Source organism: Aspergillus brasiliensis (genome assembly GCF_001889945.1).
Source record: "Aspergillus brasiliensis CBS 101740 unplaced genomic scaffold ASPBRscaffold_2, whole genome shotgun sequence".
Classification (NCBI taxonomy): Eukaryota; Fungi; Ascomycota; class Eurotiomycetes; order Eurotiales; family Aspergillaceae; genus Aspergillus; species Aspergillus brasiliensis.
The window spans coordinates 3,657,846-3,682,175 of NW_027137443.1; the positions used below are offsets into that span (position 1 = coordinate 3,657,846).

At 53.6% G+C, this 24,330-nt stretch overlaps 11 protein-coding genes across 11 annotated transcripts; 6 read left to right on the top strand and 5 right to left on the bottom strand.

Moving 5' to 3' along the window:
• Positions 1 to 1,260: 1,260 nt before the first annotated feature.
• Positions 1,261 to 3,136, top strand: ASPBRDRAFT_145782 (uncharacterized protein). The gene has a single exon (XM_067619249.1). It carries the CDS (start codon positions 1,267 to 1,269, stop codon positions 3,013 to 3,015), a length of 1,749 nt encoding a protein of 582 aa, XP_067483920.1. The 5' UTR covers positions 1,261 to 1,266; the 3' UTR covers positions 3,016 to 3,136.
• Positions 3,098 to 5,229, bottom strand: ASPBRDRAFT_39157 (uncharacterized protein). Its single transcript, XM_067624088.1, has 6 exons — positions 4,828 to 5,229; positions 4,653 to 4,775; positions 4,451 to 4,603; positions 3,549 to 4,403; positions 3,406 to 3,490; positions 3,098 to 3,359 (listed from the first exon to the last, which is right to left on the bottom strand). Exons 1-6 carry the CDS (start codon positions 5,116 to 5,118, stop codon positions 3,244 to 3,246), a joined length of 1,623 nt encoding a protein of 540 aa, XP_067483921.1. The 5' UTR covers positions 5,119 to 5,229; the 3' UTR covers positions 3,098 to 3,243.
• A 439-nt stretch (positions 5,230 to 5,668) lies between these two features.
• Positions 5,669 to 6,190, bottom strand: ASPBRDRAFT_27102 (uncharacterized protein; the record flags this gene model as incomplete). The annotated part of the gene is made up of 1 exon (XM_067622332.1): positions 5,669 to 6,190. One exon carries the CDS (start codon positions 6,188 to 6,190, stop codon positions 5,669 to 5,671), a length of 522 nt encoding a protein of 173 aa, XP_067483922.1.
• A 586-nt stretch (positions 6,191 to 6,776) lies between these two features.
• Positions 6,777 to 7,235, top strand: ASPBRDRAFT_27103 (uncharacterized protein; the record flags this gene model as incomplete). The annotated part of the gene is made up of 1 exon (XM_067622333.1): positions 6,777 to 7,235. One exon carries the CDS (start codon positions 6,777 to 6,779, stop codon positions 7,233 to 7,235), a length of 459 nt encoding a protein of 152 aa, XP_067483923.1.
• Positions 7,236 to 7,892: 657 nt separating this feature from the next.
• ASPBRDRAFT_192793 (uncharacterized protein) lies at positions 7,893 to 8,659 on the top strand (the record flags this gene model as incomplete). Its single annotated transcript, XM_067620525.1, has 3 exons — positions 7,893 to 8,002; positions 8,090 to 8,483; positions 8,543 to 8,659. 3 exons carry the CDS (start codon positions 7,893 to 7,895, stop codon positions 8,657 to 8,659), a joined length of 621 nt encoding a protein of 206 aa, XP_067483924.1.
• A 62-nt stretch (positions 8,660 to 8,721) lies between these two features.
• On the bottom strand, positions 8,722 to 10,659 carry ASPBRDRAFT_192794 (uncharacterized protein; the record flags this gene model as incomplete). The annotated part of the gene is made up of 8 exons (XM_067620526.1): positions 8,722 to 9,245; positions 9,301 to 9,359; positions 9,416 to 9,596; positions 9,646 to 9,879; positions 9,928 to 10,049; positions 10,099 to 10,208; positions 10,258 to 10,380; positions 10,447 to 10,659. The coding sequence occupies 8 exons, from the start codon at positions 10,657 to 10,659 to the stop codon at positions 8,722 to 8,724; spliced, it is 1,566 nt and encodes a 521-aa protein (XP_067483925.1).
• Positions 10,660 to 11,122: 463 nt separating this feature from the next.
• On the top strand, positions 11,123 to 12,189 carry ASPBRDRAFT_72569 (phytanoyl-CoA dioxygenase family protein; the record flags this gene model as incomplete). Its single annotated transcript, XM_067629171.1, has 3 exons — positions 11,123 to 11,357; positions 11,409 to 11,784; positions 11,838 to 12,189. The coding sequence occupies exons 1-3, from the start codon at positions 11,153 to 11,155 to the stop codon at positions 12,187 to 12,189; spliced, it is 933 nt and encodes a 310-aa protein (XP_067483926.1). The 5' UTR covers positions 11,123 to 11,152.
• A 171-nt stretch (positions 12,190 to 12,360) lies between these two features.
• Positions 12,361 to 13,495, top strand: ASPBRDRAFT_192796 (SDR family NAD(P)-dependent oxidoreductase; the record flags this gene model as incomplete). The annotated part of the gene is made up of 5 exons (XM_067620527.1): positions 12,361 to 12,394; positions 12,475 to 12,589; positions 12,647 to 12,969; positions 13,031 to 13,361; positions 13,420 to 13,495. The coding sequence occupies 5 exons, from the start codon at positions 12,361 to 12,363 to the stop codon at positions 13,493 to 13,495; spliced, it is 879 nt and encodes a 292-aa protein (XP_067483927.1).
• A 229-nt stretch (positions 13,496 to 13,724) lies between these two features.
• On the bottom strand, positions 13,725 to 15,288 carry ASPBRDRAFT_116971 (uncharacterized protein; the record flags this gene model as incomplete). The annotated part of the gene is made up of 3 exons (XM_067617040.1): positions 13,725 to 13,778; positions 13,821 to 15,097; positions 15,159 to 15,288. The coding sequence occupies 3 exons, from the start codon at positions 15,286 to 15,288 to the stop codon at positions 13,725 to 13,727; spliced, it is 1,461 nt and encodes a 486-aa protein (XP_067483928.1).
• A 511-nt stretch (positions 15,289 to 15,799) lies between these two features.
• On the top strand, positions 15,800 to 17,921 carry ASPBRDRAFT_52246 (uncharacterized protein; the record flags this gene model as incomplete). Its single annotated transcript, XM_067626869.1, has 4 exons — positions 15,800 to 15,935; positions 16,132 to 16,253; positions 16,304 to 17,821; positions 17,871 to 17,921. 4 exons carry the CDS (start codon positions 15,800 to 15,802, stop codon positions 17,919 to 17,921), a joined length of 1,827 nt encoding a protein of 608 aa, XP_067483929.1.
• A 566-nt stretch (positions 17,922 to 18,487) lies between these two features.
• On the bottom strand, positions 18,488 to 22,315 carry ASPBRDRAFT_116972 (non-ribosomal peptide synthetase; the record flags this gene model as incomplete). Its single annotated transcript, XM_067617041.1, has 1 exon — positions 18,488 to 22,315. The coding sequence occupies one exon, from the start codon at positions 22,313 to 22,315 to the stop codon at positions 18,488 to 18,490; it is 3,828 nt and encodes a 1,275-aa protein (XP_067483930.1).
• Positions 22,316 to 24,330: the final 2,015 nt, after the last annotated feature.

Genomic DNA, 24,330 nt, shown 5'->3' on the forward strand with positions numbered 1-24,330 from the left:
GCCAGCAAGATGCGCCATCTCCCGAGCACTGACAGTGTAGTAGCATTAATGTTCGATCAAATAGAGCCGGATTGCTACACTCAGCAGAGGGGAGTGATCACATTATAGTGCTACATCATTCGCATGGATATGATACGAGCCAGAGAGCATGCAATGGGAGATTATAAGGGACGGGCCGATGAAGGGATAGACAGGGGAAGACTGAAGAGAGATGGAGTAGGGAATATCGGCACAGCAACGGAGAGGAGAATGTCGGAGGAACCACCTGCAGTCACGGGATTGATTGGTGCGCCCGAGATGCCGACAGGGGCAGCTGGAGCCGAGGTCGGTGGAGATTCCCCTTCTAGTTACTTTCCCCCGACCGCCTTCATATCAATCAATACCTCGGGTTGCAGACACAAGGGTCTTTCTGCAGGACCTCTGCAGAGTGCTGTTCACTACGCATTGCTACGAAATACTTCATAGAATGACTACAGTATCTTGGCAATCACTTCACTCAACAGCGTCAAAAATGTCTGCAAGACGATGTCACGCTCTTCCCTGGTCCGCACAATACCACTCACCACATATGTAGCTAATCACCGACAAAGTTTGCCAAGATTCCATTCCACTCCACTGATTTGTGGGGATAACTCTTCTCCCGTCGCTCTGTCGATCCTCCTAGATTGCAATCCTCGTGCACACTTCTCCGAGGGATACACGTAATGCCAGTTGTGGCACAATCCTCTTAGCAACATCCCTTCTGCAGCAACTCACTCAAGATGTCTACCCCTGCAGGTGTGATTGCTTCTCAATCAAGCCGAGTGGAGTAGCGACTTGAAATGAATGACTACATACGCAGTATAGCTTACAGCCAACGTGCAGAAACTGCAATATTGAAACTGGCTCACGTTCACCCTCCCGAGCACCCAATTCGCCATCATCCAAGACGAGCGTCTGAGATACTGGGCATACAACGTCACCACTCCGAGTCTAAATGTTCGAATTGAAGCTTGATTCGATACATGGTGTGAAACGCGAGATCAACAGGTCCAGTTGCCCAAATGGGTCGGGATCGGCCACAACCACCCCTACAGTGATTGGTAACCTTGGCCGTTTACTCCGAGCGTTAATCTCGGAACAATGACAGGGTGATCATGGAACCTGGCATCGTGGAAGTATAAGTATTCGCATCTTAGCTGCCTTCTATCTTATACTGGGATTCGAAATTCTCTTCGAAAACCACTCTTTCTCTTTGTTTTCAAACACTAAAATAATACCCCCAGTATGAGAGCCGCTCTCGTCCTGGCCGGGGCCACGACCATAGCCCTATCCCAGGCAGCCAGTCTCGCCGATGTCTGCACCACCAGCCATGCCACGTCCTCCTTGCCCAGCAGCGACGACATCGAGGGTCTCGAAATCGACTCTTCTTCCATCACCGCTAGCGCTGTCTACAATGCTTCTACATCCGGTAGCGACTTCTTCCCGGCAGCGTCCTACAGCTACTGCAACGTGACCCTCTCCTACACTCGGCCTGGTCTGGACACACCCTTCCTGTTGGAGCTCTGGTTGCCCGCCCCCGAAAACTACCAGAACCGGTGGTTGTCTACGGGTGGCGGCGGCTTCGCCATCAACTCCGGCACTAGCTCCCTCCCTGGCGGAGTGATGTATGGCGCTGCAGCAGGCATCACCGATGGTGGCTTCGGAAGCTTCGACACTCAGTTCGATGCCGTGTTCCTCGAAGCCAACGGCACCATCAACTACGAGGCGTTGTACTCGTTCGGCTACCTCGCTCATCACGAGCTCACCATCGTGGGTAAAGCCTTCAGCCGCAACTTCTACAGCCTCGGCGACTCCAAGATCTACGCCTACTACCAGGGTTGCTCGGAAGGTGGCCGCGAAGGATGGAGCCAGGTGCAACGGTACGCCGACCAGTGGGACGGTGCTGTCATTGGCGCCCCTGCCTTCCGCTACGGCCAACAACAGGTGAACCACCTGTACCCCGATGTAGTCGAGCAGACACTGGGCTACTACCCCCCTCCCTGCGAACTGGAAAAGATCGTCAACCTGACCATCGCGGCCTGCGATGCGCTGGACGGCCGTGTCGATGGTGTCGTGGCTCGTACCGACCTGTGCAAGCTGCACTTCAACGTGAACTCCACCGTGGGGGCCCCCTACTCCTGCGCGGCATCCACCACCACGACGGTCCTCAAGAAGCGTACCTCCATGTCCAACACCACCCCGGCCCAGAACGGCACCGTCTCTGCCCTTGGCGCCGCCGCAGCCAGCAAGATGCTCGACGGCCTCCACACCCTGGACGGCCGCCGCGCATACATCTGGTACCAACCGTCTGCCACCTTCGACGACGCCGAGACGCAGTACAACTCGGACACCGGAAAATGGGAGCTAGACATCACCTCCCTAGGCGGCGAATGGGTCGCCCGATTCCTGGAGCTGCGCGACGCAGACAACCTCTCCAACCTGGACAACGTCACCTACGACACCCTAAAGGAATGGATGGAACTCGGGTGGCAGCGCTACGAGGACAGTCTCCAGACTACCTGGCCCGACTTGACCCCGTTCCAATCCGCCGGAGGCAAGATCATCCATGTCCACGGCGAGTCCGACCCCAGTATCCCGACAGGTTCCTCCGTGCATTACCACGAATCCGTCCGTCAGATCATGTACCCTGGGATGTCGTTTAATGAGAGCTCGCAGGCGCTGAATGAATGGAATAGATTATATTTGATCCCGGGGGCGGCGCATTGTCAGTCCAGTACGACTCAGCCGAATGGGCCGTTTCCGCAGACTACTCTGGAGACGCTGATTCAGTGGGTTGAGGGGGGTGTGTTCCCAACGAGGTTGAATGCGACTGTGTTGGCCGGGGAGAGGAAGGGTGAGAAGCAGGAGATTTGTGCGTGGCCGTTGCGTCCATTGTGGAGGAGTAATGGGACGGTTATGGATTGTGTGTTTGATGAAGAGTCGTATCGCACTTGGGTTTATGATTTTGATGCGTATAAGTTGCCGCTGTATTAGCTGATGGGATGTGTGTGATGTTGTTTACTTGTATAGCTTTGATAATGATGTTTACTAGATCACTGTGCTCACAGTGAAGCTTGTTACGGTTCGAGAAGAAAGTCAAGAGTGATATGATGGGATAGAGCGTGGTAGAGTGGTGACTCTAGTAGAGCTGTACCTTTGTCAATGCCATGTCATACTCCATACCCTATCCTTAGTACCTTATATGCTGAGCTAATGAATGAGCTACTTCCCCAAAACCTTCGCAACAATCGCCGTATCCCGCAACAGCTCCTCCTCATGCATTGTTCTCCCCATAAGTTGCACGCAGCACGGCGCGCCCTCGACGTCATCGGCGACATCTAAACCATCAGCCAGTGCAGTAACATATAGTCAAGAAGAACTTACAAGGTGGTCTATATGTCACATCCCTCAAATACTTCGCATCCTCGACCTTATTCGCCTTTCGATACGGGATGATTGTCGCCGGATACTATATTTATCAGCAAACTTTTCACAATATTCAGTTGGGTACTGAAGGAGAAACATACATCCAACACATTAGCCAGAACGGTATACGGCACGAATCCCACGGAATCATGCGCCACCGCGGTACCCTGATATCCCGGCATGATGATGGCGTCGATCTTATTCTGGATAATGATCTGGCGGAACTGCTCGCAGATGGTCTCTCGCTGGATGTTTAGATCATACAAAGACTCAAGCGTATTCGGCGCCCATTCATATGGCATATCTGCATGTGGTAGGATGGTCGTTTTCAGGGCCGGAATGACTGGTTCGCCGCTGGCGGCGATGTGGCTGAGTGCGGTTTTGGCCGGGTCCAGGGCGAACATGCGGAAGCCGAGGAGCAGGGCATCTTTGAGAGATGGGGTGGTCAGGTTTATGACCTCGTGGCCGGCGGCTTTCAGGGCGTCGACGGCGCGGGTCAGTGTGTTGAGGACGGGAGGGTGCACGGGGAAATGGGGATCTTCGAGGATGAATCCCAGTCGGAGGGTCTGTTTGGGAGGGACAGGTCGCCAGGTGGTGAAGATGGTGGTGGAGTCGTATTGCCAGGGGTCGGTGTCGACGACGACTTTCATGAAGAGTTTGAGGTCGCGCACTGAGGTCGCGAGTGGGCCGGCGCAGGGTCGGATGCCCGCGAGACCTTTGCGGCCGGGCCCGGTTTGGCCGCTGTAGGGGATGCGATGGATGGATGGGCGGAGGGCAAAGGTGCCGTCGAAGATGGCTGGGATGCGGATGGAGCCGGCGATGTCGGTGCCGACGCCTAGGAGGGAACCGCGCATGGCGATGAGAGCGCCTTCACCACCGGATGATCCGCCGGCGCTGAGGTTGGTGCGGTTGGGGTTGAGGGTGCGGCCGAAGACGTAGTTGTGGGAGTCGGCGGCCTGATTTTATTAACATTGGGTATGGTAGGGAGGGAGAAGGAGTATACCATCAAGGTCTGGGGAATGTTGGTCTTGACGTAGAGCACCGCGCCCAGGTCGAGGAGAATCTGCACGATAGAGGCATTGCTCTTCACCGGACCGTGTGCGATGAAGGCAGTGAAGCCGATGGTGCTTGGAACGCCTGCGACATTGAAGCCGTCCTGGAACGTCAACATGCGTGGGTGTATATCTGGGGTGCTGCGACGCTACCTTGAGACTAATGGGCAGCCCGTGCAGCGGTCCGCGGACTTTGCCGGTAGACTGGAAGTAATCGTCCAGCTCTTTTGCTCGCGCCAAAGCGATGTCAAAGAAGGTTTCTGTTAAACAGCGCGTCTGTCCGACCGTCAGTCTAGCCATTATGCTATAGGGGATACTGTAGACCTACGACTTGCTGCGCAATAGCCGCCCGAAGACAGAACGCTTCGGTGACTTGAACGGCGGTCAACTTTCCAGTATGGATCTGCTCGAGCAAGCCCGTCGCGTCGTAATTCTCAGTAATCTCTAGTTGCTTCGCAGATAACAAGCCACAATTGCGAGGCACGTCGAGCACATTCGTCGAGGCGGTTTCGGACACGTTGGCCGTGTACTCGGCCGGCAGCCGCCATGCCTGGGGGATCTTGGCGGCGGCATCGGCCTGTTTCTTCTGCACAATCGTCTCCCACTGTTCGACTGCCATGGTGTCTGACTTGGGGGCTTTAGATGGTTGGAGTTATGATGATGGATTTGATGGGAATGCCATGGATTTATGGCTCGGGGAGGAGACGAGCCGAGGGTTCCTTGCTTAAACCCCGCGCGGGGTTATCGCAGTGGATGGATGGATAGAAGATCCTTTCCCATCCTGAAGCTGCACTACTGCCTAACTGTCTTGGTTCATGTGAGTAGTACATTGCGCAAGGGCATCGGTTGATAGGTAAGCTGTATTACAATGCACAACCTGCTCTCGGAGTAGTTGGTGCGCTCGGTGTTCGGGAGAAAATCCGAACTGATATCGTTCAAGCTTGCCATTTGTGGAATCAGTCCTCCTGAATCGTTACAGGGGTGGAGATGCTTCTTTAGTATTGGGCATCCAGATATGATATTTAAGAGGGAATCATGGTACATGGGTTCGTGCAGCTTTTCGAATAGCGCTATTTTACATGAATAACGGTGACTATATTCGTACAGACTTGCTTTGCATCAGACTTCCTTGCTAATTGAATCCTCCGGCCCAACATGTATTATCTGCATCAAAAGAAAGCAATAGGGTTCGGGGCCGTTCCATCCACGACTTGCTGCACATCATAATGTTCCACCAAGCACGTCCCCACCATGCGGATCATGTCCACCAAGGCCGAATTGGGGATCCCCATGGTCTCATTGCCAGTGACTCTGGTATGGGCGGTGCCATAGGCAGTGCCATTCTTATCCCATCCGACAAACACATGCTGCAGTTGGGAATTCACGTTGGGGACGATGCCCGACAGCTCGCCCATGGTCGTCTCGACGCCGTTCGCGGGGACCAGGGGCGAATGATTGATGTAGCCGGTCGCGACATACTTGGTGAAGGCGTCCGTGAGGCGCCTCTCGGTGTAGAGCAGGTTGGTAAAGTCGTCCCAGGCGGCGAGCTGTTCGGCTTGGGAGGCCTCGGGCTTGGTGGTGTCGGGGCAGCCGAGCGTGGTGAATTCATCAAGGTCCTCACGCCTGACTACCTGGGCGGCTGTCAGGAGGGGGAGAGAGACGAGAGCAGTGATAATGGTAACGACGCGCATGGCTGATGGATAGTGTGAAGATTGTGATTCTGGAAGACGCGCAGATAACAGCTACCTGCTACCTGCACGCCATTGCGGGGAAATACGAGCCTTTAAATCCAGCCTGAGGAATGTTGTGTTTCTTGTGCACTCGCGGTCGGTATGTGGCCGCAGTCCAGGCACGGTCGGCTAGCTGATCGTTCCATTAGGCTTGCTATAGGGGAGAATCAACCTAGAAGCCCAAATGCCAGCCAAGGACATATGAGTGCCTCTGCCCTGGCGCACTACGTATCATAAACATTCGGTTTCCGATTCAGGGCAGGTGGCCATCCTGGCAACAGACCAGGAACTGGTGATTGTATCACACTTTCATTTGTGAATGAGAAATTGATATGTCGTACGCGACAAATGTCGATGAACACGCTCATGGTTAGATGGCCGAACCGACAGACTGAAAGAACTTGTATGGCGATGGAGGATACTGAGGATTAGGCAACCATCAATGGCAGCCTAATGTTGGCTTGGCTTAAATGCCGCGGTCGCACAGCAGAGTTTCCGACTTTCCGCAGAATGCAAGTTAATTTACTCCCTTTGCGCTACAATTGAAATGCATTTCCACCAACTCCTCTTTCTCGTGTCGACCACCCTGATCACAGCAACAGCTGTTGGACAAAGTTCCCTTCCGGAGCAGCTATTCCTCGATTTGCCCGTTGCAGAGGTGCTCAATCGGGCTGCCGGGGACTTGGTGGAACCATGGGCCACCCAGTACTGCACCGCCATTGCAGAGCAGCGATACGGAGACGCCATCTATGCTCGATACAACATCTACGGGGAGACCACGGACGGCATGTTGACGTTGTGGAACTGCACTGATGAAGGGCTGTACCACGAATGGAACATTAGCGTGTATGAGCGGATCCTGGAGGATGCCCGAGGGTATTACGCAGGGGAAGTCGATCTTTACCTGGAAGCCCTGCAGTTCTATAGCAGCACCAGTCCGGATGATTCCCGTCGAGACATTCTCGAGGCTCTGAACCGCGTGGTGGATGGATCAGCTTTACATTGAAACTCGACCTCACACATGCTGTCATTTCTATCAACCTGCAGCGAAGTCCATTTCCGATGGTCATTCGTTCATCTTCTTCATAGACGTCGTCATGTAAATCACGTCTTGTGACAAAAATGAACAAGCCAATAATCACGTGCACTTACCCAATACCAACCCGATCGGGAAGGCCTCCCGGTGGAGCAATATCCCAACCCAGCAACTCATCCACATCCTGCTTCTTCATCCTTCATGTTTCAGCTTCACATCCTCTTCCAGTGCCCTGCAATCTCTAGCACGGAAGATAACCCTCCTCTACGGGCCGGCGCTGCCAAAGTTACCAACGCATGTCAGCGCTGTCGACGCCAGAAGTTAAACGTCTGAATCACATCTGCTCTCGGTCGATCCGCTCACACTGGGCAGTGCGACATGCGACGGCCTTGTGCCCTCTGCACCCGCACCGGAGTCCCCTGTCTCCCCGGTTCGGTGGCTCGCTGGCGACCCTACCAGCCTTTGCCGGATACGCCCTCCTCGCCAGCGGTCCAAACACCAAACAGAAATGCTCCAACACTCCGGTGGAGTGATTACCCAACAGGAAAGTCTTCCGCCGGAGGCGACCACAGAGGCTACTCCTCAATAGACATCACAAACACCATCTGAATTACGAAGTATCTCATCATGGCGCACAAAATCACCGTAACCCTACCCCAGCTGGCCAAGATGATCGACCACTCGCTCCTCCACCCCACCATGACCGACGCCGACCTCATCTGCCGGCCTCAAAATCGGTCGCGATCACCACGTAGCAACTGCCTGCGTCAATTCCTACGCTATCCCCTTAGCCAAGCAAGAGCTCGCTGGATCTGATGCTCTAGTCCATTTGGTTATTGGATTCCCCACGGTAATAGCACCACTGAGATCAAGGTCCTCGAGGCCAGTGCAGCGGCTAAAGCTGGCGGAGCTGAGATCAACATAATGATTAATGTGGGCAAGGTCCTCGGAGGGGATTGGGAGTATGTAGTGGATGAGATCTGCCAGGTTAATGATGCGGTGGTAGCCAATGGGGCGGTATTGAAGGTTATTTTTGAGAATGATTATCTACGCTCTGAGCATATTGCTCGTCTATGTGAGATCTGTACTCGGATTGGAGTTGCCTTTGTTAAGACATCAACTGGGTATAGATTTGTCAAGCAGTCCGATGGCTTGTATAATTATAAGGGCGCTACGGTGCCGGCTCTTAAGCTGATGAGGGAGAAATCTGGTGAAAAAGTGCAGATCAAAGCTGCTGGAGGCATTCAGACACTAGATGATCTGCGGCATATTATAAGTTTAGGCGTTACCCGCATTGGAGCCACGGCTACTTGGCTATTCTGGAGGATGCTCAGAAGCGTGGGATGGGGAATGAGCCGGTCGAGGTGGAGTTTGAGCCCATGGCGGAGTCGTAGGGTGGTTATTGAGTTTGTATACTACCGTCTATCTTCTATCTTCTATATTCTCTACCTTCAAATCACTGCTTAACCACACCCCAATCAACCCTCGGCCCAGTAAACCTCCTTCTACCCACTGTAACCCATAACAGGTTAATAATCAAAAACACCCCCACCAGAATCACACACACATAATTCATCGACCCCAGCGTGACCTCCGGACTCGGTGGAAGACACGTCAACACCCCCTGGATAATAATCCACACCACGGCAGATCCATTGCAGAAGTATCCTGCCCATCCTAGATTGATATACCGTTTCGGGAGGGTTGATCTGCCGCGGACGAGCAGAATACCCTGCGGTACGACGTAAGTGATGTTCAGGAAGAGCACGGCAGAAGTGATAATGGAGTTAAACGCTGTCGTGGAGGCGAGATACAGCAGGCCGTAGAGACTGGTGAAGAGGAAGGCGGCTAGGGTGGTGTGGACGGGGAAGTTGAGGGTTTTGTTGATTTGCGAGAAGTATTCCGGGAAGGGAATTCCATTGTCTCTGGCAAACGCCCATGCTATTCGTCCGGATGTTACCCATTGTGAAGGGAGGGAGGCTGTTACGTGGGTATGTGAGTATCTTGAAAGGAAGGAGGAAGTGGTGAAACTGACCAGCATAGATGATAGCGAGAATAATACACAGTCCGAGTGTGATGCTGCGATTCCCGGTTCTGTTTGGCTGGGTTAGTATGGAGGCAGCTATTATCAAGTCGGGGAGGGGGGCTACATCTGATAGATGAGTTCCAAGCTAGGAAGGGACGCATCCCGTACAGCATCAATATCGTTGACGAAGAACATCAGCGCCACGAACAATGATATGCTAGTGACTGCTCCGATGGCCAATGTCATGATCATGACCTGTGGCACGCGCCGTCCTGGCTGAGGGAGCTCCTCGCAGATGTGGATCACTACCTAGGTCAGATCCCTTTGTTTCCCAGAGATGAGGAACGAACTGACCTGCATCTGTACTTCCGTACGCATACATGGAGTTGTTGATTGCGAGGAGCCAGGCTGCACCATTCCCCCATCCGCTGTTTCCTTGCGTTGGGGCGAGAAGGAATGAGCTTGGCTGAACCTGTTGGTGCATGGAAAGGATCACGATGAAGAAGACCAGATACCCTACTAGGGTGAGGTAGAGTGCACATTGAGTGACAAAGGATATTCTCTTGGGCATTGCAAATACCGGTATGACTGTAGGACAATTAGTGCTAGGTGTGGCATCTAATCAGTTGGGCATACTTGTTACGACGGACGCCGCGAGATACATCAGGTACGTCTGCCACTGGGTTGCAGAATACCCTGGATGAGAGAAATTTGCGATTCCGCTTATGCAAAGCGCGACGAGAGATATGCCTGAGCAACTGCCATTTATCAGATGCTACTCCTGACAGATTGAGATAGGAAACATACGTGACAACCCACCAGGCCAGGATCGAGAGCCAGCCCACAACATAAGCACTGTACCTCTTCGTACTATCCGGGCTGAGGATGTAACAGAAATGGTATTGGCCGCCACTAGACTGCGACACTATCAACACATACATCGGCAGCAGCACCGGCACAACATACGGGAAAGGCGGATGCCAACTCCGCAAGCCCCAGGGTTACAATTACTTGCACCACAAAGGCCACGACGAGACTAAAAATGCAGGCTTGGGCGCCCCCATAGGCCAGATTTTGCCCAAAGCAACTCTAGTCGGGCATGATCGGTTAGAAAGTCTAATCCGTACCAGGTATCCTTGGCAGTGGTTGGCTCACCAAGTATCCCACCCAGGAATTGGTGATGGAGAACCCCAGTCCGAGCGCAGAGATCCAGTTGAACTGCCGGGGCATGGCCTGGGCATGCCCGTGAGCGCGGACATTGGCGTCATTCTCGTGTTTAGACGTGGAGCTGTACCTCACCCCATGACGATCGGGCGGATCTGCGATCGCCTTGTCCGTGGGGGCTTTCTCGGTAGCTTCTGAAGACATCAGATGTTGGCAATCTTTGAGAAATTGAAGATTGTTGCTGTACCCTCACAGTTGTCTCTTCTGGAAGACTCACGTTTTTATCTCGGACAAGAACCCCTTGACTGCAATTTCACGCGATCTGTGGGAATGCATGTCCCTTGCATACTGCTGTTGCAGAGCATTCCAGCCATCTTGACTGTCTTAAGCCTATTCCCGATTCAAAGGTCGCTTCAGGGCACACTTGAACTTTTCTCCGCCTGGATTGCGATGCGGAAATTGATGATGCCAGGTGAATCCATGGCGGACCCTGCGGAGAATAGCTGGCTGGTTATTCTTCCTAATTAGGCAATTCTCACCGCCGGGCGGGTAGCCATGACATACATGATTGTTACTGCTGGTCCTGCACATACACTAGCTCGAGTCTGACTATATATATATGCTGGGTCTGAATGGATGCTGGATGCTTGTGACAGTTCAGTCAGTTCAGTCTTGCACTCAGATATACTCAGTGACCATGCCGTTTGACCCCAGCAAATACAGCGACGAAGTCCAGAAGGTGTCAAAAGACACCCCTCTGGAGGAGATCATCTATTTACTTAAACGAGATGGAGGCGTATTCGTCAAGGGCCTCATCTCGGCAGACGATGTCGATCAAGCCTACAAGGAAGCCAAACCTCGTCTGGATGCAGATGTAGAATGGAATGGCTCGTTCTTCCCAGGTGAGTCAACTCTTCGCTCTCTGTCTGGGACAGTCATAGCTCATTAATCAGCACAAACTCAACGCTCCCCGTCCCTAATCGCGCATAGCCCGACCTACACCAGAACCCAGGTGATGAACCCGCTCTACCATCAGGTATGCGATCATTTCCTGACTTCCCGACGATGGTACTGGTGGGGGGAGGAGAAGAAGATGTCTGTCTCCAAGCCGTACGTGCACTCCTGCACCGCCATGAGGATCGGCCCTGGAGGCAAGGCACAGCCCTTGCATCGTGACGATTACATTAGCCATCGCTATCATGCCGAAATTGGACAGTGGGATGATGTTCGTGATATGGAGCGCGAGTCCGCCGTTGGCCTCTTTGTAGCGGGCTGTCGGGTCACTCGGGAGAATGGTGGGACGCAGTTTATTCCTCGTAGCCATCTGTGGTAGGTGGTGTCTCCGAATACTGATAGAATTGCATGTAGCTAAAACCGAACAGGGGCACAGATCGCACCACCCCTCCAAAGGTCGAGCAATGTATCTTTGCAGATATGGAGAAAGGCGACGGCTTCATCATGCTAGCATCGGCATTCCACGGAGGGGGATCCAACATCACCGAAGACGAGTACCGACTGGTCTTCGCCACGTTCGTCGTTCGAGGCTACCTGCGCCAGGAAGAGAACCAGTTCCTGGCGGTGCCGGCGGATGTCGCGCGCAGGTATGACCGGGAGACTTTGGAGTTCATGGGCTATGCTATGAGCGAGCCGGCCTGTGGTTACGTGGAACAGATGGATCCCATCTATCATCTTTGCCCAGAGTTGAAGGAGAGTGAGCGGCCGCGGGACTTTTAGTGGATATATTTGAGGTAGTCTCTTCGGTGTATATTTACATTGCTATTGCCCAAGCTGTATATTGGCCCAATCTGTAGTGTGAATCTCAGACATCTGCAACAGCATCTTGAGACTCCAGTATTGACGATGCTTCACTCCCTTCATTCGAGCGAACCTAGCCGGTGACTCATAATGTCCACGAAAGAATTTGACTACACCCTGGCCAGTTCGCTCCTGTCATCCTTCTTCACCTTTCGATTCAGGGCAGTCCATCCTTCTCGCTGATAAAACCCCCATGCTGTCTAGACTTCCCAATTAGGCATTACATCCCACTGCCCCTGCGGTGTGAAGGTCACCGTAAAGCCTCGAGTCCTCTTGTCACCGCGGTTGGCAAGACAGCAATCGTCACTGGATCATCTAGGTACACATATCACTCTTTTTTTCCAAGCAAGCTGCTCCCGCCACTAATATAGTTCAGAGGCATCGGCGCCGGCATCGCCCTAGAGCTCGGTCGTCGCGGAGCCGCCGTGATCATCACATATACATCCGAGCGGACCAAGCCTGCCGCAGAAAGTGTCGTAGAAGCCATCACAAAGACCTCCTCCGGTGGTCAAGATGTCTTGGTGCAGGCTAACATCACCGCTGCTACCGATCGACGAACTCTCATCGATACGGCAGTGAAGACTAACCCGACGGGTAACATCGACATCTTGGTTCATAATGCGGCGGATGGTGAAGACAGTTCGCTAGAGGACGTGACGGAGGAGTTGTTTGACTGGTTGATGGCTGTTAATCTGAAGGGTGGGTAATATGTCTGACGTGAATGCTACTCTTGTTCAAGTGGTATGTTGATTGTGGCCAGCTCCCCTATTCCTCACCCAGGCTGCTGTCCCGCATATGCCTCGTGGTGGACGCATCGTTCTCATCACCTCGGCAGCGGCACGCATGGGTGTCGCCCAGACCGGCGTTTATGCTGCCAGCAAGGCAGGCATGGAGGCACTAGTGCGCGTTTGGGCCACGGAACTTGGTCAGGCAAGTGGTATCACGGTTAATGCTGTCAGTCCGGGACCTATTGCAACAGAGCAGTTTGAGAACAGTGCTCTGGAGTTCAAGGAGGCCATGCAGGGCATGATTCAGGCTACGCCGGCTGAGGGTCGCATGGGCGAGGTGGGAGATATTACCCCGTTGGTCAGGTGAGTGGTTCATCATGATATGAGCATGGGATGGGATAAACTAACTTGTTTTCAATAGCTTTCTGTGTTCTGAGGAAAATCGCTGGATGACGGGGTGTACTTTGAGTGGCACAGGGGGGATGCTGTTATTGTGAGAGCAGCGAAAGGCCAACCAACAGAAATAGATAGGATGCTATATGTTGATGTCGCGTCTGATCACCCTTTACTATGAACTTGATGATAGCGATGAATATACAGACATCCCCACGACTATCTACGCAGGCTATGGCAGATCCTCTGCAGCGCACAGTAATCGCTTCAATTACCAACCCCCTCTATAACACAATCCGCCAAAGCAGTGTTTTAACCAAGTAAACATACAACTCACCTCCCCAACTTTCTCTCCATCTCACTCCTCCAAATCCCCCCATACCTCCACTGAATCAAAAGTCCCACACTCGCACAACCCTGCGCCGCCACACAAATCGTAAAAGCCACTCCACACCCAACCCCCCTCACCAAGGGCATAACAAACCCCGACCCCGCGGCCGCAAGACAGCATCGAGCCATATTCAGACTCGCATTCGCTGCTGCACTGCTCTCATAGAATACATCAACGAGATATGTTGTCACGATGGATTGGTTGGATACCGCCGTCCAGCCAGTGATAAACGTGGTGATGATAGGAACGGCGATGTGTACGTGCGATGAATATTGGATAGTCCATCCGAAGATCATCACTGAGAGACATTGTAATCCGGCGAAGATGGGGACGAGGCGGAGACGGGCTCGTTCGAGGGGGAATATCTTCTTTTCTTCATCGTTTGATGAGAGTGAGGGTTGTGCGAGATGTCGTTCTTTGACCCGTCGATAATCCCTATCGAGGATCTTCCCTGTAATAAGTGTCCCAACCATGGATCCGGCGCCGTTGGCGATGAATGTCAATCCGGATTGAATCTCCGTGAGACCATAATGTTCCTTGAAGAGGGTCGACATAGCAGTGATGGTCATCTGCCAGACGGCAAAGTAGATTGCAAAGAAGAACACCAGCGGGGCAGCTTGCTTGCTGATTAGAATGCGGAGCGGGCCTAACAGATCGGTTCGTTTCTTGGGTGCCAGCCGGTTATCTTGTGCAGTGTCGCGCCAGTCCGTACGACTGAAGCGTTGGTACAGAGTCAGGGGATAATGTGCGATGCTCATCGAAGGGAGTCGACTACCGTTTCCCACGATTGATCTCAGTGTCTCGGGGAGTAAGAGGATCACCATGAGAAGCAATACTCCGCTGTAAGCAGTGAGAAACCAGAAGATATATCTCCACCCGAGCGAACCCGCCAGCGCTCCCCCGATAACAGGGCCAATGGCAATGGAGATTAACATCATTCCTTGGAAGAATCCCATGAATCCTCCGCGGTCTTCGCGGGTAGTGATATCTCCAATCACACCTGATCCGATGGCAACCGTGCTAGCAGAGCCAGTACTCTGCAAACATCGGAAGATGACAAGCATAGCGTAGTTCTTCGTCTCTGCGAGACCGATACACGCACAGACAGCTACGAATAGCGTTCCGATGTATGCGGTCCGGCGACCTTTGGTGTCTGAAATCGGACCCCAGAGACTCGGCGCTAGGCCTTGGAAGATGAGGTAGGCGGTAATGGACAGGTTGACGAGCTCGGTGGAGACATTGAGACTGTGGGAAATCGACGGCACAGCTGGGAAGTAGATGTTTGATGCCAATGTCGAGACTGATTTATCAGTATCTTCCTTTCTTACACGCTCATCGTCCTCCAGGTTGGTTCGTCGAGGGGTATAGTGACTTACACGTAGCAGCAGTTGAAACAACAGCGGCTAACAAACGTCTTTGAGATTTATCGAAGATAGTATGTGGTGGCGCTGGTCTCTCAGCAGGGACTGCATCCGGGATGGACAGTTCTTTCTTGTCTGCTGACATGATGTGTGGTAGCTGGTGTTCATTACCGTGGAAGAGGCCTCACATCATGATAAAGGAGCAGGTAAATAGATTCCGTTCGACCGTGAAGTCGGAGTCGCCGGCACCAGGTGAGATAAGTGATAGACATCACGGATTCCCGGGGAGGTTAGGCGGATGTACATCTGGTTACACAACAGAGACTATTCAGCTGAGAGATGATCGGAGCTGAAGAATTATAGATATCCAAATCCCGAGAATAAGCAACTTTGCCCGCAGATACTGTAGGTTTCGTCACATTGCGGCCTGCAACACAGACCAAGTGACCTCAGTAGTGCATATTTGCTTTTGATGTGAGATCTAAGCAAGATAAAGCATGTCGATCTCGGTGTGATAATGCACGATATCGTCAATGGAGTATGTAACACAGCATGGAGGATCTGATCTATCTGACCACCCTCTGCTCATGGCTGACCATTAATAGGGTAGATGATTGGAGGGCAGCTAGTAGCCCCGGGCCTTTGCCACAGTGTCGATGTTCCAGCTTGTAATCTCGTGGCATATTAGCAATTCCCTAGCTCGGGCCTGCTCGGTTCATATCCCGACTGACGAATGGTGCAATGATGTATATCAATCGGACATCATTATCTATATAAACGACGTGCAACGTGGTATAACCTTCTCAAAATCTCGCATCATCAAAGCCAATAGTTCTACTTGTCTAAGGCAACCAACGTCATTCAGCTTACTGCTCTATACAGGGTCAATCCGGTCCATCAAAGATCAACGCCATGTATATCCATCAAACACCTTCCTACCTGCAGTTATAATAGCTAATATCTGATGTTAGGCTACCCACACCAGCAGAAAAATACGATCCATCTCCCCAGCTGCACATATGCAACAGGAAATGGCCTGGTCAGACATTGACTCGAGCTCCGCGATGGCTTTCCACCGACCTCAGGGATGGCAATCAGGCGTTAGTCCAGGTAACATCCCAGCCTCATATGCAGATTCATCTGTGATGCTAACTAACCAGCCAATGGACGGCGCTGCTAAACTACGGTACTTCCAAACCCTCATCCAACTAGGATACAAGGAAATCGAAGTGTCGTACCCCTCTGCCTCACAAACCGAATTCGACTTCACCCGATACCTCATAACAACCCCGGGGACCGTACCCGACGACACTTGGATCCAGGTCATGGCGCCCTGTCGCGAGGACCTCATCCGAAGGACGATCGAGGCCGTCCGAGGTGCCAATAAAGTCATTCTGCACATCCACCTCTCCACGTCAGATATATTCCGCGAGATAGTCTTCCGGATGACAAAGACCGAGATGATCGATCTTGCTGTTCGGTGTACGCGGTTGATTCGCGAACTTACCAAGAACTCCTCGGATGCTGAAATGAGGAAGACCGATTGGACACTCGAGTTCACACTAGAGAACTTCCAAGACACCTCGATTGAATTTGCTCTTGAGATCTGCGAAGCTGTTAAGTCAGCGTGGGAGTCTACTGCTGAGAATAAGATCATTTTCAACCTCCCAACAACCGTGGAAACAGCAATGCCGAATGTCTTTGCCGACCAGGTCGAGCTCTTCTGCCGTGGTATATCCGAGCGAGACAAAGTCTGCGTATCGGTTCACCCACACAACGATCGAGGCTGTGGCGTCGCAGCGGCTGAACTCGCTCAGCTGGCTGGTGCAGATCGAGTCGAGGGATGTTTATTCGGCAATGGCGAACGCACGGGAAACGTCGATCTGGTCACTCTCGCGCTGAATCTGTATACGCAGGGCATATCACCCGCTGTCAACCTGGGAAGTTTGAATGATGTTGTCGGTATGGTCGAAGAGTTGACCAAGATCCCGGTGCATCCTCGCGCTCCGTACGCTGGGAAATACGTGTTTTGCACATTCACCGGTACGCATCAGGATGCGATACGGAAGGGATATAATAAACTCGAGGAGGTCCAGAGGCAGAACACTATGAAGGCAATCAAGTGGAAAATGCCATATTTACCCATGGATCCAGCAGATCTGGGACGGAAGCACGAAGCGGTTATCAGGGTGAACTCCCAAAGCGGGAAGAGCGGCATTGCCTGGCTTCTCAAAGAGAGTTTTCACATTGATCTGCCACGGGACTTGGAGATCGAGTTTACGAAGATTGTCAAGGCTCATGCTAATACGAGTGGCTTTGAGGTTACGAGTGAGACGATCAGTCGTTTGTTTCGCGAACATTATATGCAGGGTGATGCCAGGTTGGTGGATTGCACGGCTAGAATGCCCGATGCAGATCAGGATGCTAGCTATGTGCAACTACGAGTTGCAGTAGGGCAGTCAGAACGTGAACTCGAGGCAACTGGACTGGAGCCGTTGATCACTATATTGACTGCTCTTAAGCCGCTGGGTTATGACTTTGATATTGTCGATAGAGAAATGCAGCTCATATCCAGCCAGGGGCAAATTGCAAGCTTTGTGAAGCTGAGCTCATCTGCAGGTGTCGCTGCATGGGGTGTGGGCATTCATAAAGATGCATCTTGGGCTATGGCACAAGCAGTAAGTCAGAAAACCTCAAAAGCTGGGCATTATATTAACGGAGCTCTAGGTCTTGGCGGCAGGGCGGAGGTTGAGTACAGGAAAGCTGGATTCATTGTGATCCAGTCATCTATTAGAAAGTATATGTATTCGAGTATTTTGTATTCTTCATTTCTCTGTTACCATTTTCTCAATATGATAGGATTGTTGCAGTTCACTACGTTCTTGGGTTCTATCGAGTCTAGATATATATTTTGATCTAGGGAGGACACAGGATTTGGTGTACGACAGGAGGGAAAATCAGTACACTATACGTTATTAGATCCAGTGAAATCGCTTTTACTTTTGAAACTTGTTTTTCAATGTATTATTTGTTACAATTGGTGTACAGAACGTGCTGTGTCTGGATCGGGTTTGCCGGGAAGACTGGTCAACTTTCCTAGACGAGACTATAGGATAGCTGGGATAGATTTCTTAGTGACAAGAGAATAGATTGCTACGCATCTCATGGTTCAGTCCGTTGTATGTTGCACACTGATAAGAAATAAAAGATACCAAGAATTCATTCAATCATGTAACGATAGCGATGGTCCATGGAGGACAGTCTATGTCTAATTATAACGAAATCTAACCGGTCATACATGAGCTCACGTAAATCCATCCGACTCTAAAATATTTCCCTCACAACTAGATCGGCTCGTCCCGCGGCTCGATCAGGACTTCATTAACAGACACATGTGCCGGCTGGCGCAGTGCGTAGACAATCGAATCGGCCACATTCTCCGGGTCGAGGATCTGTGCACCAGACGGCTCGCCGTACTTCTTGACGGCCTCGGCATCCGTGGACATGCCCAGGAGGTCCGTCGCCGTGTTGCCCGGCTGCACACTGGTGACGCGCAGGCCCATGCCTGCGGTCTCCAGGCGGAGCGACTGTAGCGTCGCCTCGACGAAGAACTTACTCGCCGAGTAGACGCCCAGGCCGGGGAAGACCTTGCGTCCAGCATCGGACGAGATCGCGACAATGTGACCACCGCCACGCGAAAGCATGCCAGGTACACTGGCCGACAGGCAGTGGAGGAGACCCTTGCAGTTGACGTCGACCGTACGCTCCCACTCTTCCGTCTGCACATTGGCCATCATGGTGAAGTACATCACTCCGGCACACGAGACGAGGATGTCCACGGGACCAAGTTCATCGTTGGCAGCTTGCAGAAGCGCGTCCACCTGCTCCTTGCTGGTGACGTCGGTCTTCTGGGCAATAACCTTGCCACCGTGGGCCTTGATGCGGCCCTTGACCGATTCAAGAGCGTCGAGACGCCGAGCGGCGAGAGCCACATGGCAACCCTCTCGGCCCAGAGCGACCGCGACCGCGGCGCCAATGCCAGAGGAGGCACCCGTCACAACGGCAACCTTACCGCTGAGCGGTCCCTTGATAGGCTTCGCGGTCCCGTTGAGAGCTTGCTGGCGAAGCGGCGGCCGCGGCAGCCAGCCTCGAGCGAACCAGTGCCGCGTGTAGGTCTCCAGCAGTGCGCGGTCGACCTTGGGCCGTTCGACGACCGCCCGGAAAGGACGCGTGGCCGCATTGTCCAGCACGACAATGCCCCGGAGGAAGTCCACCGTGGGCATGCCACTGCGGAGAATATCAACCGTAAAACCACCATCTCCACCCTTGACCGCACTGCGCTTCTCATTCCACAGGGCCACCCACTCGTCCCAGGCGAGTGACTTGGTCGGGTACCCCAGCTCATTCAGAGCGGCAAAGACGGAGCGGGTATCGACCGGGTTCGGATCGCCCAGATGGAAGACGGTTTGCTCAGCATGCGTCTGGCTGGCCAGATGCACGATAGCCTTGCTGACAAAGTCCACCGGTGTCATTTCCGCCCGCCAGCCGTCCACTTCCGGTGCGTAGCCGAGCTTGATTGACTCGACGAACAATGCCGACAACAGATCCCAGGCATTGGCGGCACCGGTCTGGCTATGGCCGCTGATGGTGCCGGCGCGGTGAATCTTCACGGGCAGTCCGCGACGACCCGCTTCGAGCACCAGCTGCTCCGCCACCCACTTGGTTTGGCCGTATCCATCCAGCAACTTGTCGGGGACGTCGTCCACCCCGAGAAAGGCGTCTTCCGGCCAACCCTTCTCCGCAGACGGTGGGAGCACACCATTGGTGGACACATATTGGACCGTCGCACCCCCTTTGCATGCCAAGCGGAGAACCTCTCGCGTACCGCCGACATTGGGGCCGCGCAGAGCCGCATAGGGGTAGACCAGGTTAACGGTGGCGGCCGCATGGACGATGACTTGCACGCGGGAGGCGAGCTCGTCGAAGGCGTCCGGGGACAGGCCGAAACGGGTCCGCGAGAGGTTGCCGGGCAAGATCTCGACGCGCTCCATGATGGAGTCCCGCCACAGCCCCAGATCCAGCAGGTTGCGGCGAATTCTGGCCACACCACCCGGCTGGTCATCGTCAGCCGGGTCCGTAAATCGAACCAAGCAGATAATATGCGCGGAGGTGCTTTCCAGCAGGTCGTGCAGGAGGAAGGCGCCCAGGAATCCCGTCACGCCTGTCAGCAGCACCGTGTCGGCATCGGTGACGGAGCGGATGGACGCTTTGGACGGTCGGATATCCTCGTCGAGGGTGGAGTCGGCCCGCAGGACGGCGGGGAGGTCGGCCTGGACCGCGGCGGTATGGCCATCGCGAATGGCACGGACGGTCTGGAGATGGCCCGCCAAGGTGGAGTTTTCCGCCAGCCGCGCGATCGGAACGCGGAAGCCAAAGTGTCGGGACATCCGGGAGGACAGGTCGGCCAACGACAGGGAGTGTCCCCCCAAATCGAAGAAATCATCGCTGGGCTTCAACAGGTTGCGCGCGGTCTTGAGAGCGACGGCCCAAATGGCCGCCACTTGATCAATGCCGATCGGGTCCTGCTCGACGGGCTTTCCGTTCCCGTTGACATGATCGGCCGTGCGCGGGGGCGGCAGGCGTTTGAGGTCAACCTTGCCCGTCACATCGTGCGTGGGGAGCTCCTGCAGCTCCACCCAGAGCGACGGAATCATGTAGTGTGCCAGGACCTGGGTGAGGGTACGACGTGCGCCCGGGCTATTGCCCGCCTCGTTGATTTCCACCACCGGGCGATCGGCAGCGTGGTCCTGGTCGCGGACAATGTAGGCCACCAACTGCCGCTCCAGGCCCTCGCCATGCGCCACCACGGCACAGTGGCGAACCGCGAGATTCTTGGTGATCTCATACTCCACCTTGGCGGGCACGACCGAGTACCCGCGCAACTTGATCATGGATCCCACGCGACCGGTGATCTCGAGAAGGCCCGACGGCAGCCGGCGAGCGAGATCCCCCGTCCGGTACAGACGCGACCCGGGTGTCGCATCGAAGGGGTTCTCCGTGAAAGCTTTGGCGGTGGTCTCGGGCAGGTTGAGGTATCCGCGAGCCAGCAGTGGACCAGCCACATAGAGCTCCCCGCTCACCCCGTCCTCCACCGGCTGCCGGTTATCGTCCAGAATGTGCGTGTTCTTGGGGTCGATCGGGGGCCCAACGGGACAGTAGAGTGCCTGCTCATCGAGCATCTCCCGGATATCTCCACAGGCGATCTCGTGAGTTTCGCAAGCACTGTAGCAATTGAGAAGGCGAGTGTTCGGCAGGGCTTTGCTGGCGCGACGGGCGAGATCGGTGGTTACCACCTCACCGTTGAACCACAGGGTGCGAAGATGGGGCAAGCGCGAGCCGATGTGAGGATGACGGGCGAGGACGGTCGCGAGGAGAGTCGGGGTCATGAGGGTTTCTGTGATGCGCTTGGCAGCGAGGAGATCGACGAGGGCGGCGGGATCGTAGCTGATGTCGTCCGGCACCGCCACGACGGCGGCACCCCGCAACAGCGGACGCAAGATCTCCCAGATGAAGAAGACATTGCAAGCCACCCGGTCGGTGGGAGTCAGATCTTGCACCCCAAAGCGTAGGTTATAGGAGAGCACCGGAGCTCTGTGGGGGTTGGCAATTCCCTTGGGCTTGCCCGTAGTTCCGGACGAATAGGACACGAAGGCCAGTCGATCCAGATCGTCGTCTGCGGGCGGGGGAGGCAAATCGGAAACACCATTCGTCTCGGTGGCTGGTTCATCCAGGGAGATGAGGGGGACGTCGGCCTTGATCTTGCCGACTTCGGCCCTGCAGGTGATGATGACGGCGGGGTTGCCGTCGCGGATCACATCGTCCAGCAGCTCGGGGGGATAGGCCAACTCGAGCACCAGAAATGCTCCGCCGGCACGAAGAGCCGCCAGACAGGCAATGACATAGTCACTGCTGCGTGGGAGCAACACTCCCACGAGGGTGTCCCGTCCGACGCGGTAGTGGTGCAGACGCCGGGTCAGAGCCTCGACCGCCCGATCTAATTCCGCATAGGTATATGTGGTCTTGTCGTCTTCCAGCGCCAGCGCATCCGGAGTGGCCTGCACCTGCTTGGTGAACAGGGCCGATAGGTCTTTGGTGACATCAATGATGGTCATTGTGTATGTGGGGGTCGCGTGGGGGAGGCAAAGGGGGGAGTACGAGGGCGAAGAAAATGCGACCACCGGTCGACGGCAGGCAATTAGGATGGATTAATGGGGGTATTTAAATCCCGAGGGTAGAGCTTAAAGACAGAAAAAGAAAAGAAATGAGGTGTCAGATAGGTCAATTCTGCGGTGAGAGCTGGAAGGGAATCGAAACGCGAGGAGGATTGGGGGGACAGGTGGAAGATATAGGGATTAGAATTGGCAACTCACCGGAGGAGTTTCCATGGCATTCGCCTGGAAACAAAGCAAACACGTTGCTGGACACGAGGGAGGAGAGCGTAATCCAGCCATATCTGGCAGCGGTTGAGAATTTAGTGTGAAGGAGACAGTGGGGGGGGTCAAGAGGATAAGTAGCAAGTGAGCGTCAATTGATGCCCGTCACTGGCGAGCTCTCAATCACATGCAAATCACGAGTGGCCCAAAGGGGTTTAGTGGGGGTCTCAACGTTCGCTCTTTCTGGCTGCTCGATAAGCAGATTATCGAGACACATTATTCCATCATTCGAGGAGCCGATGGTCGGAAGAGAATCAGATCTCATCATGATGTGATGCCTTGGAAAGCAGACAGAAATCCCTGGTTCTGCGCCAGAAATTGGGGAGGGGAAATCCCTCTGTCAGCGGGAGATGTCGCCCGGTTGCCCACCAATGGCAGACGTATCAGCCTGCATGTGTACCCGGTATATCCCTCGTATCCTGCAGTAGTGATGTACAATTGCACTAATTCCCTCATCGTATCAGTTCCTGACCATGTTCACAATTTTCTTTTTTTTTTCATCTCGTCTGTGCAATTTTCTTTGTGTGTGTGTGCGGCAAGCTGCATCAGCCTGCATGGCTGAGCTGTACCTGACTGGACTGCTCCCCCCAGGATCCGATCCCTGGCGACCGACCGGGGATTGACTCCGCACCAGCAAGTTTGCAGTCGACCGTCACAGGTTGGGGAGACGGTTAGTCCCGATCAGGACAACCGATATGATTAGAAACAATGCCATTGGCTATACAAAGCACCCTGCGGGGCCGCTAACCCATTCTCATCCACTTCCTGCATCCTTTGACATGTGATTGCGGGTCTCTCTGACATTGGTTGTTTCCTTTCCCCTCGAGGAACTGTTTGTCCCCTCAGCAGCTTTCCCAGATCTGTCCCTATTATTATTCCTTCACCACCAGTAGCAACTCAGGATCTCCCAATTGACCCTTGCAGCTGAGATGGTCAGTTCCTGTCCATCGGGTGTCATCACTCTATCGGGGCTCGGATCACTTGCATCGCCCGCAGGGACCGTGCTATTCTTCTTGCTGTCTCTACTGCACCTTCGGGATTCGTTTACCTATCAGGGTAACACCTCAGGCGACAGACTGCATCCTGCAGCGACCAGCAAGGGCGTGGGAGGACATTACTGCTAGTCCTTGTCAGATTGATTGTAGAGGGCGAACAATAAAACGGGATGATTCGTGTTGCCTGTCATCAACAAGGTGGTATCGTGGGGGTTGATAGTAATATTCATGGTAGTATTCTTCGATTACACGACAGTGGTCACATAAGTAGTCATGTAATATGCAGAGCGGTCAGGCCTGCCACTACATCCTTGCATGTCTGTCAATGACTGAGCTACATTCCTCAATCCACAATTCTAGACCAACGACTTTAATAGATTGTAGGAGTCGCTGTGTGGTGAGGCATTATTCTCGCGGTACTACGAGACATAGTCGTGTCAGTCGTACTGAGGAAACAGTAGTAGTAACTAGGTCATTCATAAGTCGGCAATTAATGCCGTGGCCCCTGCTGTTCCTGCTGTTCCCAAAAGCATAGAAAGAATTGCAAGACTGTATTTTGCGTCTTGAATATAGATAGAGCCAATCTAATCAGGATAGTCTTTTCAACCGACATTACTATGTTGGCTTTGTATTATGGTTCACCGATTGATGACCTGAGTCCATAGGGGGAGAGCTAAGAGAAACTCGTGGGATAGTATC

Excerpts from the sequence above, each read along its gene's own strand:
- ASPBRDRAFT_145782 (XM_067619249.1), top strand. The coding sequence starts at position 1,267 with ATGAGAGCCGCTCTCGTCCTGGCCGGGGCCACGACCATAGCCCTATCC.
- ASPBRDRAFT_39157 (XM_067624088.1), bottom strand. The coding sequence starts at position 5,118 with ATGGCAGTCGAACAGTGGGAGACGATTGTGCAGAAGAAACAGGCCGAT. Across the intron at positions 4,604-4,652 it reads GGCTGCCCATTAGTCTCAAG|GACGGCTTCAATGTCGCAGG; the intron begins GTAGCGTCGCAG and ends TTGACGTTCCAG. Across the intron at positions 3,360-3,405 it reads TGTGACATATAGACCACCTT|ATGTCGCCGATGACGTCGAG; the intron begins GTAAGTTCTTCT and ends CTGATGGTTTAG.